Below are 23,695 nucleotides of genomic sequence, written 5' to 3'. Positions count from 1 at the left end.
CGTCGCAGTGTTTCCTTTTCTTTTTCTTTTTTTTTTTTTAATGCGCTTATCGCTTATTAAAAATATTATGCATTTATGATTTATTCGCGAAACCTACTGACTTATTCCTTTACAGACGTTTCTCTCAGATGCGTCTAGTTCGCTTCTAATAAAGCCGCAATTATCGGCGTGAGAGAAGCTATCGATTAAAAACCAGACCCGCGTGTATTTTACGTGAATTATTTATTTCGTGTAAAAAAAATGTATAGCTATCCGAAATTTTCTATGCCAAGAAAATATATTATGAACGTTTCCTATAGAAATGTAATTTCGTAACGTTTCACTATATTTCGCGCGGTGCTTTTGGAAAAAATATACATTTAATTAGTGTAATCTATAGTAATTAGGTTATTTCTGTTTTAGTAATCAATCTTTATAAAAGAGAAAAAAAAGACAGGAAAAGAAATTCTTCGGCGGGAGTGAAACATTCTATAACGATAAATAATCAGTGTTAACTCGAGTTCAGATTTAGCGATCAATTTTCAGGATGCCGATATGTAACAAACGGAGAAATAGCGATGTGATTGATGAAACGTTATTTTCCATCTCCACGCCGAAGTTTTTATTGTAGTTTTACACCTGCCTTGTTTTTTGCGATTATAAAAAGGCGCAAAACAAGTTTGGTTTTACTTTCGGCCGGTGTTTTTGTTTCGAAATTTGCAAGCCCTGCGTTTGCCATAGGAAGCAAGATATAACGACGACGGGACGGGGTGAGGGAGGGAGGGGTGGAACAGGGGGGTGGAAAAAAATACAGATCGACACGCCGCGAGCGGGGGCGGCGGCCGGGGGTGGTGTATTTTTTCTGAAAACACTGCTCGCACCTCGTCTCGCCATCGTCGCCCGCGAGAAGAATGGAAAAACAATATTTTGCCGTTTCGTCCCGAGTTCTCCGTGCTCGCTTCTTTATTGCTTTTTTTTTTATCCCTCTCTTTTTTTTTTTTTTCACCCTTTTCATTTTGTTATTACGTAGTTGGACGTAACTGGACGAAACGCGGGTGAGATGCGGTCGAAGGGCGGAATTACGCGAGAGAATCAACGCCGATGATTCTTCAAAAGCCTCGAGTGTCATTATCGCGGAAACGCGTATTGAAATGTTGGAAACCTGACGCAGGATTTCAAAAACGGCACGCGCGGCTTTATTAAATCACCGGTGATTTAGCGTCGTTGTAAAAATCTCAATTTTTTTTCTAAATCACTTAACGTATAACTTTGGATTAGCCGCGTTTTTTTTTTTGTCGCACACGTAACTTATCGCGCTGGCTGCCTCCCCCTGATATTTATACCTTCCTTTTTCACGCGCGGTAAGAATATTACGCATAGAAACTCCTTATTTTTCGCCTCAATTCACAAAAGATTCATCGCGCGCTGAATATTTGATTGCAACCCATTTGCACATTTTCGCGATTTCGCCGTGGTTAACCGCGCTAAAACTGTGTCTCTCGCGCCGCGAAGTAACTTTCTCTGTCTCGGCGCTATTATTAACGGTGGCCCATTATCGCGACTAATCAGCGCGACCGGCGTGTTATTTTCCGAATCCCGCGCGTGGATCGCTTTAGGCGCTACATCCCCTTTAACTATGTTTTCGAGCCGATCCGCTTTAAGGGATGGGCCTTTATTTAGGCTGGTGGTATGAGAGCACCCGAAGTACAGCGCGGCGTCTGTACGCCTCCACGATCGTCGCGGTCTCTCTTTCCTCTTCACCCCCTTCAGCCTCCCCTTTAGTCAGCGACCTCATCACCCTCCGCTGCCTTCGGGGGTGTCGGTCGTCGCGGGGGAAGGGGAGCAGGGTGAGGGGGGGGAGGGGCTGGTTATCGATTAAAAAATGTCTGCCCTTCAAGACGGCCTAGGTCACGACCTGTCCGTCACACGCGCGCGCGTGTATCGTCAATCGCCACTCGGAGTGCCCACTAATACGCTCTTCTAATACGCACATTTGCCCCTCAGAATTATTGCGAGTGATCTCTCCCTCCCTCCCTCTCTCTCTCTCGCGCTTTCAGTTTTAGTCACGCAATTTCGTACTCGAGCACGAATTTTTTTAATACGCCGTAATACGGGCGGATATCGGGGGGGGGGAGGAGGGGGTCTCCCTCGCATCGGGAGATTTAAATTAATTCGTACGTGCGACAGGTTCGGACAACAGTTCGATGCATTTGCGCGAATCGATCGTTTCACTTTGGTAATTCAATCAGTCTTATTTTGACAGAAACTTCTCCGCGAAAAGGGAAAAAAAATAATTTCTAAAAACTTACGCATATTCTCCGCGTTATTATGTAATTTATTTAACTTGGAAAAAGTTGAAAGTTTACGCGCGATAATGGGCCCGCGCGCGCTTTATGGAGAAGTTTAACATGCGCCTCGCGAGCAAAATGATAACTTGTCTTTTTATTAATTTTTTCTGTTTGTTGTACTTATCGAACTCTTTTTCTTTTTTTTTTTTCCACCGGTTCAGAGTGACGCGCGGTGGACGACGGCGATGTATTATAAAAATGGGGGATGGGAAAACGAATGTTGCGCGAGGATAAATGTTTTTACGACTTACGCGATTTTCAATCGTGCTTCAAGTTTCGTTAAAAAGATCCGCCGTTCCTTTGTGCTTCTTACACAGCGACATGTGAAATATGCTCCGCTTTATGTCCTTGCGTGCCATCTCATTCTTACGTTGCATTTTGCGTCTCGCGATGCCTTTTGCGATACATTGCAAACGACTCGTGACACATTATGCGATGAATAAAATCTCAAGTAGTCAGCAGCGAAGCGTTGCTTTAAGCATTTCGAGATATACTCGGTTAGATGCATTTTATTACGCACTGAAAATATCCCAATCTATATTTCTTTTTATTTAGTTATTTTTTATTAATTTCTTTTATTTTCATTTTACGCAATATTAATTTCTTTTATCGTTAGTGGATCGAGCGTGCGCTTAAGTGACTTTGTTCTTATAGGCTCGTAGCTTTCTGATAGCTGACAAGTCTTCATTATTGGTATCTAAATAAAATTCTGGCCTTATTTATTAAGATCGCAATATGTGGCCTGGCCAACCGGGCTGACGGTCTTATCAATATTCTCCATATTGACAATCTGTCAATATCCGCGGATTATATTCTGTTTAACTCTGGCAATGTGTGTGCGTTTCACAGCGTATGATACATATTTTTATATTTATTGTGCTACAATTACGATATACTGTCATATTACTGGAGTTTCGCCGTATTTCATAAATCACCATGAAATAAGGATGTCATAAATTTTAAAAGAAAAACTCTTATGTCGATCTTTTTCGAAACAGTTTGATAAAACGTCTTCCCTTATAAATTTGGATACATTTTCCCCTCCGTCTCGATTTATGTGGAAATAACGAATTTAACGATAAAGTAATACAAATAAATCGATGAAGTTATATACCGCGAGCTCTCCTCCCTCGAGCCTTTTTACGACGGCGGGTTGATTAGCTGGAAAAACAGAATTAACGCCGACAGTTTAGGGTCGCCCTTCGCAGCTGCCGGCTCCCGATCGAGTGCGTTACCGCCGTAAGAAGGGCCCAAGCGATGTGCGTAAACGCGTAGGTGGCTTGCGACAGGTCAGGAGCACGCGAGGAGGACGCGGATGGTGTTGGCGACGGAGTAGGGAATCGCGGAGGAAGAGAGAAACGTGATAGGGACCTAAGGCAGACGAAGAGGGCGAAAGAAAGAGACGCGCTGGAGAAGCGGAGGACGAAGGACGGATATGTATAGCTATAGACAGTTGACAAGGTGGGGCGGCGGAAGAGGGACGGTAAGATCGGAGGGGACAGACAAGGACGGGGGATAATCGATAGACACGGCTAGACGCCGCCCCAGACAACCTTTTGCCTTAGCTTAAGGACACACCGACCCTTAAACAATTTAGCCCACATAAACTGATACGCATCCCCGATCCTCGGCGTTTACCCAGAATCCCCCGCCTCGGCCTCCAAATCTCGGGGATCAAGCTCTCCCGACTTGGTCTACATCAACGTAATAATTCTCGGATATCGATAGCTGCTCGCGATTTTTTTTAATTTTTATTTTTGGGGTAGGAGGTTTTTTTTGTTTTTCGCGCAAACGCGCGCGTCCAGTGTTTTAGCGTCAAACGTTCTTAAACAAACGCGTATTGAGTAAAATTGGTGCAAACTCTCTCTCTTTTGATCCTTCTCGAATCCCTCTCGTGTTGACTCTTGAAAATTTTTCAGCAAAATGCGTTTTGTTCGCACATTAATATATCTACATTCTTTTAGAATTGCATTACCATTTTTTTTTCTATTTTTTTTATTCGAACTTTTTTTATTTTACTCATACGATATACTTTGCGTTGCATATCTTTTTTTTTTTTTCTTTATTTTTTATCGCACGATCGTTATCGTTTTAAAAGCAATTTTTTTTAAATACAATCTCGTAACATTATTTGATTTTCATATTACAGGATAGGCTTTAATTAAATCGTTAATAATTATCGCGTTATGAAAACTACTTCAAGATTCTAATTATGCAATTGTTATTTATAATGCGGCGTTAAATATGCGATATGATTAATATCGATTAGAAATGCTTTTAGAATTAATGTAAAAGTAAATGCAATTATTTACGACTGTTCTATTTGACTGCCAACCTGACCTGTTACTTACAAGTATAATGCACAGCGTCGTACATAGACATTAATAATTCAAAATGGCCGTACTATAGGAGCTCCTATGGCCGGCAACACGGAGATTCCTGCAGTACGATAAAAAAAAAAGAAAAAAAAAAAAAGTAAAGGAGGGTCTTGGCCGTACCGGCCAATCGCGCTACTCCGCGATCATATCAGTCGACTTAATTTATTATTTTATGCGTGTGTGCAGCCTACACCGGTAATAACGATGCAGAGCGTGTAAAGGTAGATTAATACCGTTCAGAATGTAACGAATAGCATTTAAACACCTTATTGGAAAAAAAAATATTAATAAAAAAAATAGATTTAACTACCAATTTCAACTTTATATTCAGAATAATCAATAATTTAATTAAAAAAAAAAAAAACTAGCTGTTAGATAAATATCTTGATGAATTATGTTCTCCAGCGATACTTAAGTAAAGCGATAGAGTCGTTTTTTACTTCCGAAGTCTGTTGAGGAAAGAATGACCGTTTAAGTCGAAGCTGTTAATAAAAATCGGCGCGCGGACGTAATATTAAAACATCCGCGATGGATCGGCTTCTCGATTGCTCGCCCCGCTTTTTACTGGCGTTAACTTGAAAATAAGAGTCGCGATTCACGAGTGACTCATAAAACGAGCGCGCTCGTTCGTCACGGGAATCGCGCAGGGATCCTTGCGAGAAGGATCGTTTCGACGTGGACGTCGCGCGCCGGACAGAAGCGGTTGTTCGGTGTGTGCGCGAACGGATGCTCCGAGGGCAACGTTAGATGGGAAAGAGGGTGGAAAAACCTACCTCAACCGGGACGCGCTTGGAGGGAGGATTCGCTCGCGATGGGTGAGCGAAAGAGGAAAATAAGAAAAGAAAAGCGGGAGCCGCGGAGGAGACGACGTCGTCTTTCCACCCTCGTGGACGACGACGACGACGACGACGACGCGATATCTGGGTCGAGACTCGTCGTCGCCGGCGTCCCGGCGCCAGGCATCCTTCTCTTTGGCTTTTTTCGACGGGCCGGCGAACGGAAAAACGTCCAGAAATGGAAAAGTACTGCGGCGCTCCGTTGTCCTGCGGTTTTCTTTGCTCGATTCCCGGGGAATAAGGAAGGCGTATTTCGGTTGCGTTACGTCATAAAGTAGCGTTAATTGATGATTTTCTTTTTCTTTTTTTTTTTCTTTCTACGTAATATTGTTTCCGCAACCCTTTCCGTATCATAATTTTTCTTTGTATATCTATGACTGCAGAAGCGAACGAAGGAGAAGAAAAATTTAATTGTTATCAATTTAACCGAATTATCTTGTAGATTTTATAAGAGTATATTTGTTAATGATTTAATTAAAATTGTAATTATCTCTTGCCTCTTAAAACCTTACATTAACATAACTGCGACGTTCTTTTATTGAGTAATTCGAGTTGATCTCGCAAATCAACATTCTTCCTGCATTTTTGCTTCATTCGCCCGGTGTTATCTTACGTGGAATTAAAATACAGCCTTTTTTTTATCGTTACTAGTAATCTAAAAAGATACTAGATTAAAACTTGTTATTACAATTTATCGCGTAGATTATTATCATACACATCATAAATTAAGTATTATGTTAAGTAATATTAAAGTACCGAGCGAAGTCGTTATTTCTATTTTTTCCGCGCTTATTAATATTTTTATATCTGCGAGATTAAAATCGTTTGCAAAAAAAAAAAAAAAAAAAAAAATGAGCAACCACTCCGATCGTATTCGCGCTAAGTCGCCCAAGAAAAAAGGAACGAAAAATAAAGTAAAAATAAAATTAAAAAAGAAAGTTTTTGAGTTTGAAGGCGAAACGTGTCAGCCACGACCGAAGGCTCAAGCGGAGAGATTCAGAATGGTAGGCCGCTCGTTGCTTGAGGGATCTAATTTTACGAAGGCGAGGGGGAACGCGGGTGGGAAGGAGGAGGGATGCGAAAACTCGTCGCCGCGCGAGCAAAGAGCTGTCGGTGTGAAACTGGCGGAAGGCCGCTACCGCCGCCGGCCGTTACGCGAAAGTTAGAAGTTAGTTACACGGAGGCGGCCGCCCCTCATCTGCATATCCGTACACCCCCCCATCCTCCCCCGCCGCATCTACAACCCCCCTTTCCCTACCCTGCTCTCGCTTCCGAGTCGCTCCGATCTTCCTCTAACCGGCGTGCTGCCATCACAAGCTGCTCAACAAGTGGTTCTTCGGTTTAGCGCCCGGCTTAGCGCTTCTTTAATTTTCGTTGCCCTCTTCTTCGCGAACCTCTCGTAACCTCGTTCCCTCGCGTCTGTCACGGGAGCACGTTGCTTCCCGAGGAAAAGGAAAGCCGCGGCGTTACCCGCGGATTTAATATAACCTTCTCTACTCGTCGAAATTATAATTGTTTCAAGCGCGCCTCGTTGAGACGCGCCGCGGTCCGCGTGTCCTCTCGGAAATACGCTAAAGATCTTTTTTGCTCGTATCGCGGGCTTATCATGCAGTCGGAGTCTCCTCGAATAGGCAAGTAAGTCGATATAAAGTTTTTAAATTCCACTTTCTTAACTGCGACGATATTGAAGCAATAGCCGGTACACTTTTGCCTCGCGTACGATAATAGATCTCGAAATGGAAAAATGGAGCAGGGATTGCGCTATCTTCGGATGCCTCGGAGGGTAACTCCTCACGCGAGTTGCAAGCGTACGTTCGCATGCGTGACGAGTGTAATAACGAATAATATTCTCTAAACTCTGAATAGGGGAAACGTACCGTTTTTAGGATAAGATGCCAAGGAAACATGAGAAATTGAAGACGGAGGTGAGCTTTTCCTATGCGATTGTGTGCCGTCGGTGGAACTTCTTTCTCGATCCGCTCCGCCCCGTAAAACCAAAACACAAATAATATTGTACGCGGAATGGTGCGCCGCAATGGGAAAAGGGTGGCGGCGCACGGCACCCTCATCGGGCTATTTAGGGCGGAAGGAAGGGTGCTCAAATAGTGCGAGACTATCTGCATACCAATGGCATAATGGTAATTAGGGATGCACCGTTAGAGGTATTAGAAGCTTCTTGCCCGCCTGCTCTCGCCGCCGGTGCATCTCGGTCCCGATTATATTCTTCCCCGTTTACAGACGAGAATGAATCTCCGAAAGCGCCGGGGAGTCACGTTCTCCCGCTCTGTCTTCCTTACTCTACTTCGGACGCTCCACGTACCGGGGCTAACCCTAAAAAGCCTCACGCCACTCAAGAAGAAGAAGAAGCGTGTCGCTACCTGCGGCTCGTCGTCGGTTATTTTGCGAGCATTCGCGTAAAACGAGGCTAAGGTATATTTGCGGCGCCGATTATTCCGTGCTCCGGGCCGGCCGGTCTGAATCTTTTACGCCGATCGATCGTAACGAGCGTGTATAACTCGAGACCCACTGAAAGTGATCAGACTATTATCTGATGTTTCACTGAACTTTCCTTCGTTACGACATCTCTCTTTCCAGCGAACTTCTTTCAATACCGCTTGAGGCTGAATTAATCGAACTGAATTATCGTTCCCCTTTCCCGTCTTTTCTCCAATTGTATAAATAGCACGGTGAAATGCTCCTGATCGTTTTGAATGATAAAAAAAGTAGTCGCTCGAATCATTAAAGTTAGCACGATTATGTTCCTGAAAGAATTCTTTTTCAGACTTTGTCGCGGTCTTTTTAGAGGTAAATAATTCTTGCAACGAAAAGTAATCGGCGAGAGAGAGAGAAAGAGAAAGAATTAACGTACGATTGAGCGGCGTTCGTTAACGTTTTACCGTCGTTTCTTCGAGGTCAGTAAATTCACGCGAGGGATAACGAAAGATTTCCGGTTAATGGTGGCCATGTTGCTTTTGACACAATCGTCAAAAAATTCTTCGGCGAAAGCGCGGCGCACACGGATGCAGCGCGTGTTCCTACACACGAGATTGCCCGCGATCTTCCAAACCGCCCCTACTTCTGCCCCCGCTTCGAGCACACGTGACACTCGCACACATCGATTCCTGGATGTGTGCTTTCTGGTCGTCAGAGCGCATGCTGCACTGCGCACAATTCCTACCACCTCATCCACCCACTTCCACCGGCGTACCTTCTCTCGCTTCACCCCCCGGTGCCCGCGCCACCAACCCCCGAACTCTCGTACAGCGCGCTATGCAACCCCCTAGGAGGCGACTCTTATTATTTCCATTTTTCCAATTCGGCTTGGGGGGCGGGAAGCGAGCGTGCAACACACTCCTCCACCCCCTTCTATTTCCTTACCACCTTCGCCTCCCCCCCTTTTCGCCCCGCGAACCGTCTCCATCGCCCTCTTACTTGCACCCCCTTCTCAGGTGGCCGGCCGAAGGAAAAATATCTATATTTATCTGTTTCTTCGCGGGCTACGTCTCCCTACCCCCTTTCCCCCTGCTCGCTCCTAACCCTCTTGCGCCCTCTTCTACCCCCCGCGAGTCAGCTCTCCGTCTCTACCTTGGAAATTCTCTGTCTCGCGTGCTGCTTTCTTTCTTTTTCTTATTCCGTCTGTTTCTTTCTCCTTCTTACCTCCGTCTACCACTTCTTACCGCGCCGCGGCGCCGCGCGTCCGTGAGACGGTGAAAGAGGGAGAGGGAGAGTGAGACGGAGAGGACAGTGGAGGGTAAGACAGACAGAGAGGGCAAGTGGGAGTGTGAAGGCAGAGGGGTTGAAAGAGGAAAAGGAAGTAAAAGACGGAGGCTACTACGACGACGACGACGACGACGACGACGACGCCGGCGGCCACGGCGAAGCGTGCGCGCCTTTCCTTGGCTCCGAGCGTGAGAAAGAGAACCCGAGGAGGACGGAGACGGCAGTAGGAGTAGGAAGGATAGAAAGGGAGAGAAGGACGGAGAAAGAGAGCGCCGAGCTTCCGCTTCCTTATGCTCCGCCGCGGACTGCATCAACCAGTCGCGCGGTCGCGCTCACATAAGAAACTGGGATTCGAGAGGCCGACCCCCTTCTCGAGGCAGCGCGCGGTACCGCGAAAGCGGAAGGAAACGAACGGTTACCGGCGAGTGTACATCGCGCGGCCGTTGCAAAGGCCACCTCGTCGTCGCGCGTTTATTAAAGGCAAAAGGGGACAACCACGCGCGCAACGTGCAAGAAGAAATAATCCACGCTTCAGGAAGGCCCGAACACGACTGACCGAACGTTTACCCCCACCATTGCGGTAGCGAGGAACGCGAGCGAGTAGAACGTCGTTCGCGATTTACAAGGGGTCTCGTAAAGCCCGTCGAATCGGGGCCCCGAGCGAGGGCCCCGTAGCTGTCGGTGCCCACCGGCTACACTCGGCCCGACGACAGTCGCCTCATTCACGGCAATGATGAAAAGAGGGGGGCCGCGCGGCCTCCTCAACGAGTTCCACGAATACGCCACGAGGATGACGCCGCCGGAAGTAACGGAGGTTTAAGGGGATGTTACTCGATGCCACTTCGCGCCACCGAGGAAGATGTTTCTGCTCCTTTCAGTGCTTCCTCTTCCTCCTCACTTTCCTGGCGACGGAGAGATCCGACCAGGTGGAGGAAGGCGAGTTCGGGGAGGGTGCCGCATGTTCTCATTGAGGGACAAATCTTAACGAAGAGGAGGCAGCATCGATGTTAATGTCACGAAAACGGGAGAGATCCCAGACGATCAACCAAAGTTCCTATTTTTCACGTGTTTTAGCCCAAAGATTAGAAAATTAAGGGAGCGAGAGAGAGAGAGAGAAAGAGAGAGAGAGAGAAAAATTAGAAGGCGAATTAAGGGAGGCCGTAACGAAGGGGGAGAGGAAAACTGAGTCGGAGGAGAGGTTCGGAATGACGCACGTCGAAACCTCGTGTCTGCTATGAGAATGGAGCCTCCCGCGCTAATTAACCAGCCAATTAGAAAGCCCGCGGCCATGCGTAATGAGCTGCGCGCGCAAAAGTTCCTAAATGCAACGCGGTCCTTTTTCCTTCGAATTCGCGCCGGTCACGAAGCACGCGGCGCGTACTAATAATATAAATTTAGATACGTTAAGAAAACGAAAACCTCCAACTCGGCCGTATTGATTACTACCGCGCTCGAGATTACAAGAGTGCGATCGAGGCGGCCGGAGATACCGGCTTGGAGGGATAAGGAGCGCTTTAGTCCTTCATACTAGTCCGCTAACAATCATAGTGATAGTATAATAGTATTAATACCGCTAGGGATTTATTGTACAACAGCGAAGAGCGCCTTCTCTGCCGCGAACGACAGAGGCTAGGTGGAATAAATAAGCAACGTACTTGTGTCTTATGGCGTCCGATTACGCCAACAGGCAATAAAAAAAAAAAAAAAAAAGCAGGAGGCTCGAGGCGCGTTACGAAGACGAGACACGTTTCACCCTGCATCCTGCCCCCGCGCCTAAAACCATACAGTGCGCGGAAAAAGGGGGATCTATGCTCCCCCCTTTTTTTTTTCCTTTTCTTTCAAGACAAGCATGGAACCTGCGGATGGACACGCTCGACTTCGGAAGCCGACCTTGCAGCTCTTTAAGCAGTTTTTAACCGTACATTAATGTGCCACGTGGGCTCTTGAAGCAATTTCACAGACCGCGCACGCCGCGCTGTGTTTTTATCCTCTTAATCGAGTACGAAGTAACTAAATAAAATAAATAGAAGGATTACGGAATATATATATATATAACAAACGAATAAATAAATAAATATATATATATATATATACACAATTTAAGAACCTATTTAATTATATATTCCTATATACATGTACAAGAAACACATGTACAGGTATTTTACTAGGTCCTTACGATTTTGAAACTCACTTTCGTTAAAGTAAAAAAAAAGAGGCTGAGAACGAGAATTTTGCGGAAGACCAAGAAGAAAGGGTGGGCACCCTTTCGTGCATTTCGAGAGCCTGAAAGATATTTTTCGCTGCGTCAATAACAGTGTAAACGAGAACGGCTAAAATGTCCACGATGAGTGTCGTCTCGAACTCTTCCGTCGAGGTGGATTCGGATTCCTCTAACGACGTGTCGAGCAAGGACGACAGCAGTGCCGAAAGAAAGTTTATCCTACGCAACGAGCTGTACAGCAGCCTGCTGGCGAGCGCGTTAGGCAAAACCGTGCTCAATAGGCATCTCAATTTCAAAGAGCAGGGAATTAACTTCAATCTCGCATCCCTGAAGGATAACTTGAACGCGCTCGGTGCACTGAAGGAGTTAAAAGACTTGAAGGGCTTGACCGTCAGCAGCGTACCCGCCTTTCCCAGAAACTTGGCGCTTCATCGGGAAGATCACGACGAGGTTAGACTCGTTGATAAATATTTTTACACCGCCAAATTAATTTTTTATCGCAATTGCGCTATGAGATTAATAATTTTTTTATTTTTTTATTTTTTTTTTTTGTCTTGTACAGAATAAAATTTATGGAAGATAAAAAGTAGAAAGAAGCGAAATAATTAATTAATTTTTCTCTTTCACGATTGTCTATTGAAATTATGTTTGCTGCTTTTATTTTGCTTTTATTCCTAAGCACGACACTGGATAATAAAAACGGCGTTTAAGTTAGCGCGGGGAATATATGTATAGTTGGCGTTTTCTGCGAGGGGCTGTAACGGTTGCGCAGTTTAATGAACGTCACGTGAGTATAGTACTCACGGTATATTAGAAGCGTATAAGCGGAAGTGGAGAAGCGCCAAGTATCAAGTGAGAGCGACACGGACGATGTCGCCAAGAATCGCGAGGGATAGTTAGCGAAGAGTTAAAGGCCGGTTGACAGGTCGGCGAGACTGTTTGCGAGATAAAGTGCGTCCTAACGTGGCTGGCGTTTGTCGCCGGTATAAGTTGTCAGTTAAAAAGTTAGGGCATAGTTAGCGGCGGCGAGTTTTCGCGTAACGAGGTCATAAAACACGCGGCCGAGTTTGTGATTTCGTTTGTTCGTTTAACGCTCCGTTTTCTTGGCAGTTACCCCGATGTGTTTTGCATCCGACGATTGATTAACGCTCTTCCGTCCCACGGCGAATTGTTTACCGTGATTTTGAGGTCTATGGTTTTATAATTTTGCCGAATTTAATTTTGTGTACCTACGCGATTGTAAAATTGAAAGAGAGATTGGCGGATAATATTATAAGCGCATTTAAGAAAGTTACATTTATACGACAGAGAGAATATTGATAAAGCGTTCAATTTTGTACGAATTTTTTTTTTCTTTTTATGTTCAAGAAATAAAGCTTAATTTTTATACTGAACGATCATTTATGTTTTTTTATTCCTTTAAATTTTTTTTTATTATTAAAAATGTGTCTTAATTAATATTTTACTTTCTTCGGTTATAATTTTTTAATCCGCTGCGATAACGGTGCGCAAGCCGACTATTTCCTGTTGCTTCCTTTTGCCTCTGCCCCGAGTTGTAACCGCGAAGGAACTTTTCTTGGCACGATTATGGTTTTGGCTCGCTTTAGAGCCGAAGCTACGGCGATTCCTGACCTAAATCCATAAACATGCACCTGCGTGCTTGCCTCGTTTCAATTGTACAGAGTTTATCGGTTTCGCAATATCCTTCATGAGAATCAATTTTTTATTTAATCGATCGAGTTTATTTATGACAACGAATTTCCATTATAGATTATAGCTTTTTATTGTAATGGATAGCCTCGCGATATTTGTACTATTACGAAAAGAAAATTGCAACGACTTAATTGATATGACCGCAGCATGAAAAAGTGAACTAACGTCAAACATTTTCAGGTTTATGGCATAACGATAGAATAATATCGGGCACATTTATTGCCGTTTTTTCTTTTTCCTTTTTTTTTACGTTATCGATTATCAAACTTTTCATCAGTAACCAATCATAAATTAATCACCTCTCAAACTGAATTTTATGATATTCGGCGCTCGTAGTCTAGGGAGGAAAAATGTTACGAGCGTCGTATTGCGTGCTCGAGAACGTGTAATTAAGTTAGTCACAATAATGAAACGCATCATCCCCCTTTGAGGGGATTCCCTTAAGAAATAACACCCCTGGCGAGCTCTGGGGAATGGCCATTCGAGAAACTAATAATCACGCTTGCGATTCGTAACACGTTTTTCTCACGATGCACCGCTGCGCGAACAATTAGCGACTTCAATCCAAAGTCCCCCTTAATTAACGATTTACCCCGATTAGTTTGCTACGCCACGGAGAACCGAGATCTCACTTTCGCGAGGGAAAAAGAGACGGTGGGATTAAAAGCGCGATTATTCCGGGGGGTCATTTAAAAAGGTATGAATATGTATATTTTATTGGAGATTTAAGAGGAAGGAAGGAAGGAGAAAAGCGGTAAACAGTACGTTAATGTCTAATGTAAAATACCGCGATAAATATTAAAGACAGAAGGGTGGCCTTTGTTTGCGCGAGGTGCCGGGACGCGCCGTTCTGAAGTTAATCAATTCTTTAAAATACCGCGCGGGAAAGCGCCTCGGTTTTTTAATCCGCTAAAAATGTGCGAGGCGGTATACTTACGAGATGACGGCATACTTAATACGGGGAGCGGGTGCTAATGATATTATCGAATATATTTTATCGGGACTTTACTCGAACGATATGAACTTTTCTCGCTTAAACGGAAACGGATAATGCCGAGCCAATATCGCGGAGTACAATCGCGGAGAGGCGGCGGCGAAAAGATGATTCCGGTTGCATCTACTTTTATAACCGTCGCACTCATCGCTCCTGCATTCGACGACGTATCGATTGGCTATTGTCCGACGTATGTTTTCTCTTCTTTGTCGGGGGTATGAATTTCTTACGACGCGCGGACGGTCTCTTGCGGTCGATAGCGCCCGCAGATCCGTATAATTACACCGGAATTTGTAAATGTGTCTCTATTGACCGCCGTGTACAGAATATAATATATTATCCGCGTGCTGCGTCTGGTAGATAATTTCCTTTCCTCGGTGTACCCGAAAAGGTTTAATTTTCGAAATGCGAACGTTTTTTTTTAATTCGGTGAATATTAAGAGATAAATAATTAAAAAATATATAAAATAAAACGTGTATTTCGTGGGAGGGTGGTGCTTAATTTGGTATCGTGGGAATTGTAATACAAGTCAGAAATGTGTTTCTGTATAAAGAAAGAGAGTTTAGAAATTTTGACGCGAGATGTGTTTTCTGACTTAATACTGACCGATTCATCGATCAATTTATTAATGAACTAATTCTTCTCGCGCACTCAATCATGAATATCTACTGCTGCCCGGCCGGTCACAGACAAGAATGAACGAGTTTAATAATCACCGGAATTATACAATATGTGTGAAAGATTTTCCTCAGTTTAAGATTTTCTACCGAGAAAATTTCATCATAGAAGCTCACTCGTCTAATTAATTATACTTGAAGCGATCTTAATCTTTCGACAATATAACGAGCAAACACTTTTTTTGGTTTAAAGTTAACTACTTTTTCAATTTTTGCTATTTATTTTCGCAGAAATCGTTTATTTATTGATAAAAATATTTTAAATTAAGACAAAATATTAATTTAAACATGTAAAGAGTTCCTGACATTTTTCGCGAGAGACTACTTTCTGGAAAATAATAAAATATTATTTGGAGAACAAAAATTATATTATATCGACTTTTTATACTGGCTTTATCTAATTAATATTTATCTTTCTTTTTTTTCTTTCTTTCTAGAAAAACTCATTTGCATGGTCGGAGGGTGGCGAGGAAGGTGGTGGTGGCGGCGGGGGAGGTGGCGGAGGAACGGGTGGGACCGGAACAGGTGGTACGGGTCCTGCAGCTACCGGTGGCGGTGGACTGGCCCATTGGGTCAGTGTTATGGCGGAGCACATTCACAATCCGCATTCAGCCACTGGTGTCAGTGTTCACCATCAACAACAATCACCACCTCAACCGCCTTACCCGTGGAACAATGGCCTTTCCAGTGACGTAAGTACGCTTTTATTATGCAACCGATAAGTTTCTTTTCTTTTATATTTTTTCTTATACGCGAAAATTTGCGTTGAACAGCCGCTAAAAGAGCGATTTCAATTTTGTTCCGCTTAATATTTGAATTTCTTAAAAATCATGATCTATAAGAGGAGGCGTAGGTTTAAGACGACATTTCTCGGTTAGCAATCGCGGAGCGCAGTCCTGGAAATTCTTAGAAATATAGTAATTCCCATGCTAGAAAATGTACCGCAAGAGAAGATTGCGCTCATTAATATAATTGGCTAATGCTAGGGATAGCTGTAATAAAAAAAAAAAAAGAAACGTTTCTAATTGACTTTCTTTTAAAAAATCGCAGTAACCTCTAACAAACTACCATTAAGTTTTAAATTTATTCTTCCGTAACCTGTATTTCTCGCGGATTCGACGAAAGCTACAATCGCGACAAAAAGATCGACGGTAAAAAAAAAAAGAATTTTTTTTTAAAGAAAAAGACGGTTAGAGAGAACTGGAAGAAAACAAGGAAGAGACGAAGGAACGTTGCCTGAATTAAATATGGCCGGAAGAAAGACACCGTTAAATGCGCAGTGGTGCAACGGCACCGAAGCTTCGGAAATAGCAGAAAAAAAATCCCCGTACGACATTCTCTCCTTTTCTTTCTTCTTTTTTTCTTCCTTTTTTTTTAATGCGCGGTGTCAGCGGAACGGAATACGCTACCCCTGTTTTGATTTTGTTTTTTTTTTGTCCACCCTTTCGCGTGCTATCTCCGGATGAGAATCCTGCATAATTTAGACGAGACTGGATTAGAGGAGACTGTCAAGAGAGGAAGAGACAATGAGTGTGAAAGAGTCGGGAAGGGATGAAGTAGTAAAATCGAAATGGAAACGACGCGGGTGAGAAGAACAGGATGGGATACAAACGACTCGAAAAACGACGGCGAAAAAGGGCGCCAAAAAGGGCTGAAGATCGCTTTACATAGCGGTGTTCTTTCGTCGGGTTCCATCTCGAGATAAAAAAGAGAGAGAGAGAGAAAGAAAGAGCGAAAAGAAAGAAAACAAATAGACGGAAATGCGAAAAAAAGACTTTCGGAGAAGGGCGAAAAAAAAATTAAAAAAAACGCGTGTATGCGCATTCGCGCGAAAGGGAATGAATAAGAGAGGAGAGCGGAATAAACGTAAAAAAGTAGTTGCTCATTTGAATCAATAGTGGTGGTTACGCAGCGTTTTTCTTGCGTTAATCAGGTAGCAGTTCATTTATGGCGCGATTTAAGAGAGGATTAATGAATTTATCACAAAGGAGTACTGAATTTCGAAAGGTAATAAAACGGAAAAGGATTTTTTTAATTACAAGAAAAAAATTTTTTTTTAACCTACGTGAACTTTGAAAAGAAAAAAAAAAAGGAAAAAAAGAAAATTGCACTTTACTTTTCTCGCTCTGACTGGCGCGATGGAATCGCCGTCCACAATTATGTCGCTCGCGACATTATTATAATTGCGCTCCCATTACTCAAGCGGAGGATCATAGAGAGTCCACGATCACAGAGGGCTCGTTTGTTTTTCTAAGACACGAAATTAGGGTGCGCCTTCTATCTTCGTACGGTGCGAAAAGGACCGGATTTGAATGTGAATAGAACCGGCAGACATCTCGAGGACGCTCTTTATCGGTCGTAGAACCTGCGGCACGCGGAAGAGTTATCCCGAGGCCTCGTTTATCCTCTCTCTTACTTTGTCGCTCCTCGGCTCTTTTTCTTCTTCCGTTGAGGGCTCACCCGGTTTTTGTCTATGGTTATGGGTGCCCGCGAGACCCACGCTATGGGTCTATCGCGAAGGCCCCGGGAAAAAACAAGGAGCCACGACAACAGGGGCGGGGGGGAAAGCGATTTAAATAATCCGCGGCATGCTAATGTCTCTGGCATTCTCACGGAGCACCATTCGTGAAAGTTCTCGGAACGGGAGGGGGCGATCGTTCGGGAGAGAAGAAAAAGAACGAGCGTACAAGACAATCGGCCAATCTGCATACGATGCATGCGTATACGGGCACGGAAGAGCAGCACCCTTCGCCGTTTCACGAGGGAATGATCGCGTTATCTCGGTGAACGACTCGTGACCAACGGAGGATCGCTAATCGCGATTCTAACCGTTGGATTATAATAAAAATTCTCTGGACCTAATAGTTATCAAAAATCATTTGCGACTCGTAAACTTTTCGAGAGGAAATTTTTTTTTATTCGCGCCACCGACTTAACCGTTGATCGAAAACGGAACGAAGGATAAAAAAAAGGTTGTAATGCGCCAGCGTCACGTGCGAAATCGGTAACACGTTTTCGGAGGTTGTAATCTGTCGTCGGTTTTGCTCAGCGGGTGGTCAACCCTTTTTTCCGAGGTTTTTTTACGCCTGCCCGACCATAATCCCTTAAAACGCTTAGAGACGTTCTTTAGGGTAATTTCTTCACGGCGAAGAAGGGGCGCGTCTCATCCGGCGGGTCCCGCATCGTTTTATTTGGCGAAATGTAAAACACCCTTGGCCGCGCGCGGTCTCGTACCCCTTGCTCTCGCCTTCGGTGCAGCAACTGGAATCGTTCTTCGCGCGAGAATCCTTGGCCTCGCGCGGAACACCACCCCTGACGAAGATTATGCAAAAAAGGACTCATCCATCCCTTTCTTTTCCCTCCTTCAAACTATCCTTTACCTTTGCTCTCTCCCCCCCCCCTTCCCTTTCCTACAAAAGTTTCCCGTTGTCCTCTTTCTCGTCTCCCTCGCGCCTTCTCTCTCTCTCCCTCTTTTTCGTCATTTTCGTCCCCTCGACACGGTAGCAGGACGAAAATTAAAATAATGGTTCCCGCAACCCCTGCCGGCATTTTTTTACTTCTTCGATCAGCTTTTTCTGCGTGTGCACCTTCGGCGCGGCAACGACAGCCGGCATGCAAATCGCGCGCAACGGGATTTTTGTCTCCGTTCGGCGAGAGACAAAAAAAAAAGCGCGGGGAAAAGTAAGGCACGGTTTTTATTGTCTCGATATACCGGGGACCGTTCGTTAAGGGGCCGGTGTCGAAAAAAGATTTTTTTTTATTTTCTATCTCCGTGCGCAGAATGCCTCCGGATGACGAAGCCGTGTATCCGATTGGCTAATGAATTTCTGAGGCAACGTGCCGCGACGAGAAAAAAAAAAAAAAAAACGCGACGGGACTAACGCTCACCTCGCATTGAACGCAATAAAACGGTAAAACGAAAGTTTCGGTGCGAGGCAAATTATATCGCGTCATTGTACAACGATATTCTGAGCAGTTTTTCATGTCTATATTTTAGCATCCCTTTGCAAGGAATTTTTTTTCCTTTCTCCAAACTGTATCTCTTCAAACCGTCCTCGCGCAATTTTATTTTGACTTTTTATTTCGAGCAAGAATCAATTTTTATCATCGACAAAATTATTGTAATCAAATCTATATATCATTCACGTATTATTTTAATAACTAAAAAAATTGATTATTCCGTTAATCGCGATGGAAGTTTCGCGTTTCAATTTAATCTTGCTTGATTATTGTAGTCGTAGATTTTTTTTTATCGTGCGAAAATGATTGAAGTATAAAATGTTGTACACGTGACGTTTCTAAATAATGGAAGTGAAATCATAAAGTTTTATGCGTCACGAAAGAGGTTTCTTTTTTGTCCTCGTAGATCTCTCAATTGTCAGTTAAGTTTGCATTTACCACGTCATCGACGAAACCGCTGGTTCCTTGAAATCTTACCCCTTTACGGTATAAAAGATATTGCAGTCAGACATATAATGGAAACGAAGATAGAAATACTCATCGGCCCGACGCCGAGTCCTTTTTGGTGACAGTGTCACAACATTTTGGCCCAGGATAGAATTATGACCGTCCTTTTCCCTTAGTTTTCGGTATAGTAAACCACTCCTCGTTCCTGCTCGTCGTTTATATCCTTGCTCATTCACATGGAAACAGTTTTCTGCGATTCCGTGCCCGTTGCGCGACGCTTTGTTAGACCCTTTGCATTTCGCGCGACTTTATATTGCAAAATTATATTTGTCGAGAGTTTTTACTCTTACCCGCCTACCTAATATAATTATTTATTTTAATCTGTGACACAACCGGTGTAAAAACCGTTGTTGACTTTTCGATGAGGTATATTCCGACACGTTACCATATGATCACGTTTCGAGCTAACAGTAAAAAGAAAAGAAAAGAAAAAAAAACCCCTGTGATGGCCTGAAAATCGCGGTAACGTTTTTAGAGGACCGTGCGCCTTCGAGAACGTGACTAAGAATCTATCGCGAGAATGTACCGTTTTCCGCGAGGGTGCACCGTTAAAGGGTTAAGGGAAAAAAAAAATTAGCACCCGTTCTATCAGGATAGAAGGAAAAAAAAACGTAAAAAAAAAAGAAGAAAAAGAAAAACAGCGTTGGGTGCTTCCGGCGAAGACGCGAACGTCGGCCCGCTCCCGGGACCGATCTCGGTGAAAAAACCGCATATAGTTTTTTTCGACGGGCACGGGGTGGCCCGCGCCCTAGGCCGTACCGTAAAAACGCGTATGCAGATCATCGTGAATGCCAAGTAACAAAGGGCCTATAGTCTCACGCTATTGTGCCGTGGCAGGTAAGATAAAAGTGGCTGGCCCGTGGGCCCTCGGAGACCCCTACAGCACGGCGCGGCTGCAACCCCGAAAAAAACACGTCGCGTATACGCCGCGCAGGCACGTACGGGACACGGTCGAGGACACGTTGGGTGACCCCGGTCTAGTAGACCAGCTCTTGATGTCTCTTTAATTTTTATTAATGACAGCGAATTTGAATTTTTGCATCGGTGATATGGGAACCGGGCGCGGGACATTCCCGAGAGGGGCGAGGTAAAGGGAGATCAGTCAGGTACGAGAGGCGGACGTACCGAGAGCCGGCGCGTCGTAAGTCGCGTACGTGACCGTGGCCCTGGGAGCCGCGCTTAAGGGTGATCTTCGTCCTTCGTCATCGATCATAATTATCCGCTTTCGTACCTCGTTGATCTACGTCGTAGCGACAGGTGAGAATTTTCGTGATTTTCCTTACATCTTTCGGGCGTGAAACAACTACCGCCGAACCGGAGACCGTCGATCTATTCGCTGCCGAAGCACGATAGCTGTCGTCTCGTTTTAACGTAACCGCGCGTTATCTTTTTGTAGATTAAAAATTGCTAATAGCTAATTTTTATTTTATTTTATATAATTTAATTTTTTTTTTTTGTGCTTTATAAATATTCCCCGCATAAAGATTATTAACTTCAGTTTAATTTACGGTAGCTTTATTCGTTAAATACAACTTATCTTTCGGTCACGTACGTACGGAGCTCGAGTTTGACTTTCCTGCCCACTTGCCGATGTTAGCGTAGGATCTCATCTCTACGCGGTTTAACGCGTTATAAAAGAATTTATACCTCGAATATTATATTCAGCATATTAACTTAAATGTAACGCAAGTTTATATGTATATATAATTAATACATAATTGTGCAAATCCCATTTATACGTAAAAAATATTAATTACATTTATATTTGTAATAGACATTAACTTTCTAAGCGAGAGAAAATTTAATTAGAACGTATTATATCACAAGACTGATGTACATATTTAAATTATTTTAAACAAAAATGTTTTATTCGGTTCGCGTGACATAATTTAAGAAATAAAATTAATCATTTTTGTAAATAAACTATACACCAGGATTTTTATATACATTATAAAATATAATATATTTTTATACCTAAATATTTTTAGTTTTCAATGAAAATTAATTTATTCGATAATTATTTATTATCTTCAAGATTGAATTTATTTACTAACAATTAATCGGCGAGCTAAATGGGATCTATTCACAGCAAGATTTATTGAATTAGTTTTTTGAGTTTTTTTTTTTTTCTCTGAGGATTTCACGTGCTATTAATAGTCGATTCCGATTGATCTTGCCAACAAGTGACGAATTATCCGCCTTGCGCGATTAAGAAATTGGTTTATTCCGTATTGCGCGTCTGAGATGAATGGTCCATGCGTATATATGGACAGCATGCGATACTAAAAGGAGGCAATTAATACGTCGCGCATCGTCATCTCTTCAAAAGTAACGCGCGGAGCAAAGGGCGCCGCGAAGAAACAGAGGGACCAGTGTTTTCGAAGGGCCACGTGTTTTTTAATGACGACTAGCAGACACCATCGTGTTTTAACGGTTTGATCTCGATCGCGATGGTTAAAATAAATTAACGTCCTGGGAAATCGTTCGCGCGACAGTTTTCCAGTTGTAATCGTCGTCGAACCGGGATAACTTTTCTTTTTTTCTTCTTCTTTTTACTTACTTCTTTTTTTTTTCTTCTCGCAAAATTGGATTTATAACTTTTGATAGAATTAAGAAAGAAAGTTTTCTCGGAAAATATTTAATACCTCGTCGGCTTAATCATCAATATAAAGTATCTCGGCAATTAAACTCTGAATTAAATATGTGTTAAAACGTTCATCAAGTTAAAAGTTTAATCTCATATTAATCAAGAAAGATGATGTTATTACCTACTTGCATTTTTGAAACGTAATACTGTCAGAGAGGAAAGAAAGAGAGTTAATCTGAAAGAGACGCGCTCCGCTTTTTAATGTTAAATATAATAATTAGGTAAATTATTAAATTTTTCCCAATGGAAAATTGATTGGATTCTTGCCCTAAAAAATTGTTTCTCGAAAAACAAAACGGAAAAAAACGTGTGATAATGTCTACGGCACGTTTTATACATATGACATATATTTTTTAATATTAAATTAACATTAAAACATTTTTCTTTTTAAATAAAATTACAGAAGTTAAAGCATTAATTAAATGAAAACTTGATTACGTCGAATAAATCAAGAAAATACTTGTTTATTTTTAAAGCACCGGAGAAATATGAATTGAGAGAAATGATAATCAAAGCCAGCAATCCCAAGTTGCTTAATTAAACTTTCAAGAGGCTTCTTCTTCCCGCGATTAAATTTGCGAGGGGGAGAAGAGGAAAAAAAAGAAAAATTCTTTCAACTATGGCGAGAGAGATTCTCAAAAAGTTTCGATCAGGTGTCGGATGCGCTCAGAAAGTTCGACTACAAAGGCCCGAGTTTACCGAATATCGCTGCATTCGCTGCGCGGATCAAACTTAAGTTTCGCTCTTCTTATTCTTTCGATCGTCCGTTAATCTTTAAGAGCGGATATTATAAGCTCGCATGATTTCACGTTACTTGCACACAGCGATCGACTCGAAAAGGTCGGCAAAGAGAAAGGAGGAATGAAAAATATTGCAAAAGTCACCGTCCAGAGATTTGGAACTGGAGGATAAAAGATCGAGTAGAAATATCAGAATCGATATTTGACCTGGCAGAACCGAGTAACAGCAAGGAAAGAAAGATAGAGCGCAAAGAAAAGAAAAAAAAATTTTTTTTTAAGGAAATATTGAGCTTTCAGAAGCCGCAGCCATCAATGTTATCACTTTATTTTCTTTTTTCTTTTTTTTTTTTTTTATCTGACAGATTTTAAAAGACGTTGCGGCGAAAGATCTAACCCGAGGGAAGAAAACGAGAGAATGAAAAATCTCGGGGTGTACTTTTTAGACGGTGAATACATTTAAACTCGCGAGTATCCGCGAAATATTAATCACTGTCATTTTTTATTTATTTGAAGCTATAAAATCAACAGACTTCCATTGAGCGGTTCGCGATCAAGTCAATTTTCCATCTAAGTATACGAAATATTAGTCCTTTTTAAATGAGCGCGAAAATACCTTCCGTTCGTAGATAGCGTCGTTTAAAAAAAGATTAAAATAAATACTGCATCAAATTTACCCTCAATTTACATTTAACAGAATCAATGCGATTTTGGCTTGCGCTCGCAGTAAACAGGTCAACTAGGGTCACCAGGTTTTATTTTTGCATCTTTGATTGATAATCGGCGATCAAGCAAGAAAGAGAGCAAGAAGACGAAAAATATAGATGTATAAGATTGGAATAAAATTATCACATTAAAATGTAACAAGCGGGAAATAGAAATAGGGGGAGACGCGAAAGGGCAAGAGAGAGAAGTAGAGAAGCGTGCCTATTATTACTGTATCAAGATACGCATACACATCGTAATGTGTAAAGTTG

At 42.9% G+C, this 23,695-nt stretch overlaps 1 protein-coding gene across 1 annotated transcript in view; it reads left to right on the top strand.

Moving 5' to 3' along the window:
- Positions 1 to 9,336: 9,336 nt before the first annotated feature.
- Positions 9,337 to 23,695, top strand: part of LOC139111615 (zinc finger protein rotund) — a 105,212-nt gene continuing 90,853 nt past the window's right edge. The window contains exons 1-2 of the mRNA XM_070672029.1: positions 9,337 to 11,932; positions 15,305 to 15,559. Coding sequence (XP_070528130.1) covers positions 11,597 to 11,932; positions 15,305 to 15,559 — 591 coding nt within the window. The 5' untranslated portion in view covers positions 9,337 to 11,596. The remainder of the gene's footprint in view (positions 11,933 to 15,304; positions 15,560 to 23,695) is intronic.

The sequence above is a fragment of the Cardiocondyla obscurior genome, linkage group LG24 (genome assembly GCF_019399895.1).
Source record: "Cardiocondyla obscurior isolate alpha-2009 linkage group LG24, Cobs3.1, whole genome shotgun sequence".
Lineage (NCBI taxonomy): Eukaryota > Metazoa > Arthropoda > Insecta > Hymenoptera > Formicidae > Cardiocondyla > Cardiocondyla obscurior.
The sequence above is the reverse complement of the archived record's forward strand: the minus strand, read 5'-3'. Positions and strand labels throughout refer to the sequence as shown.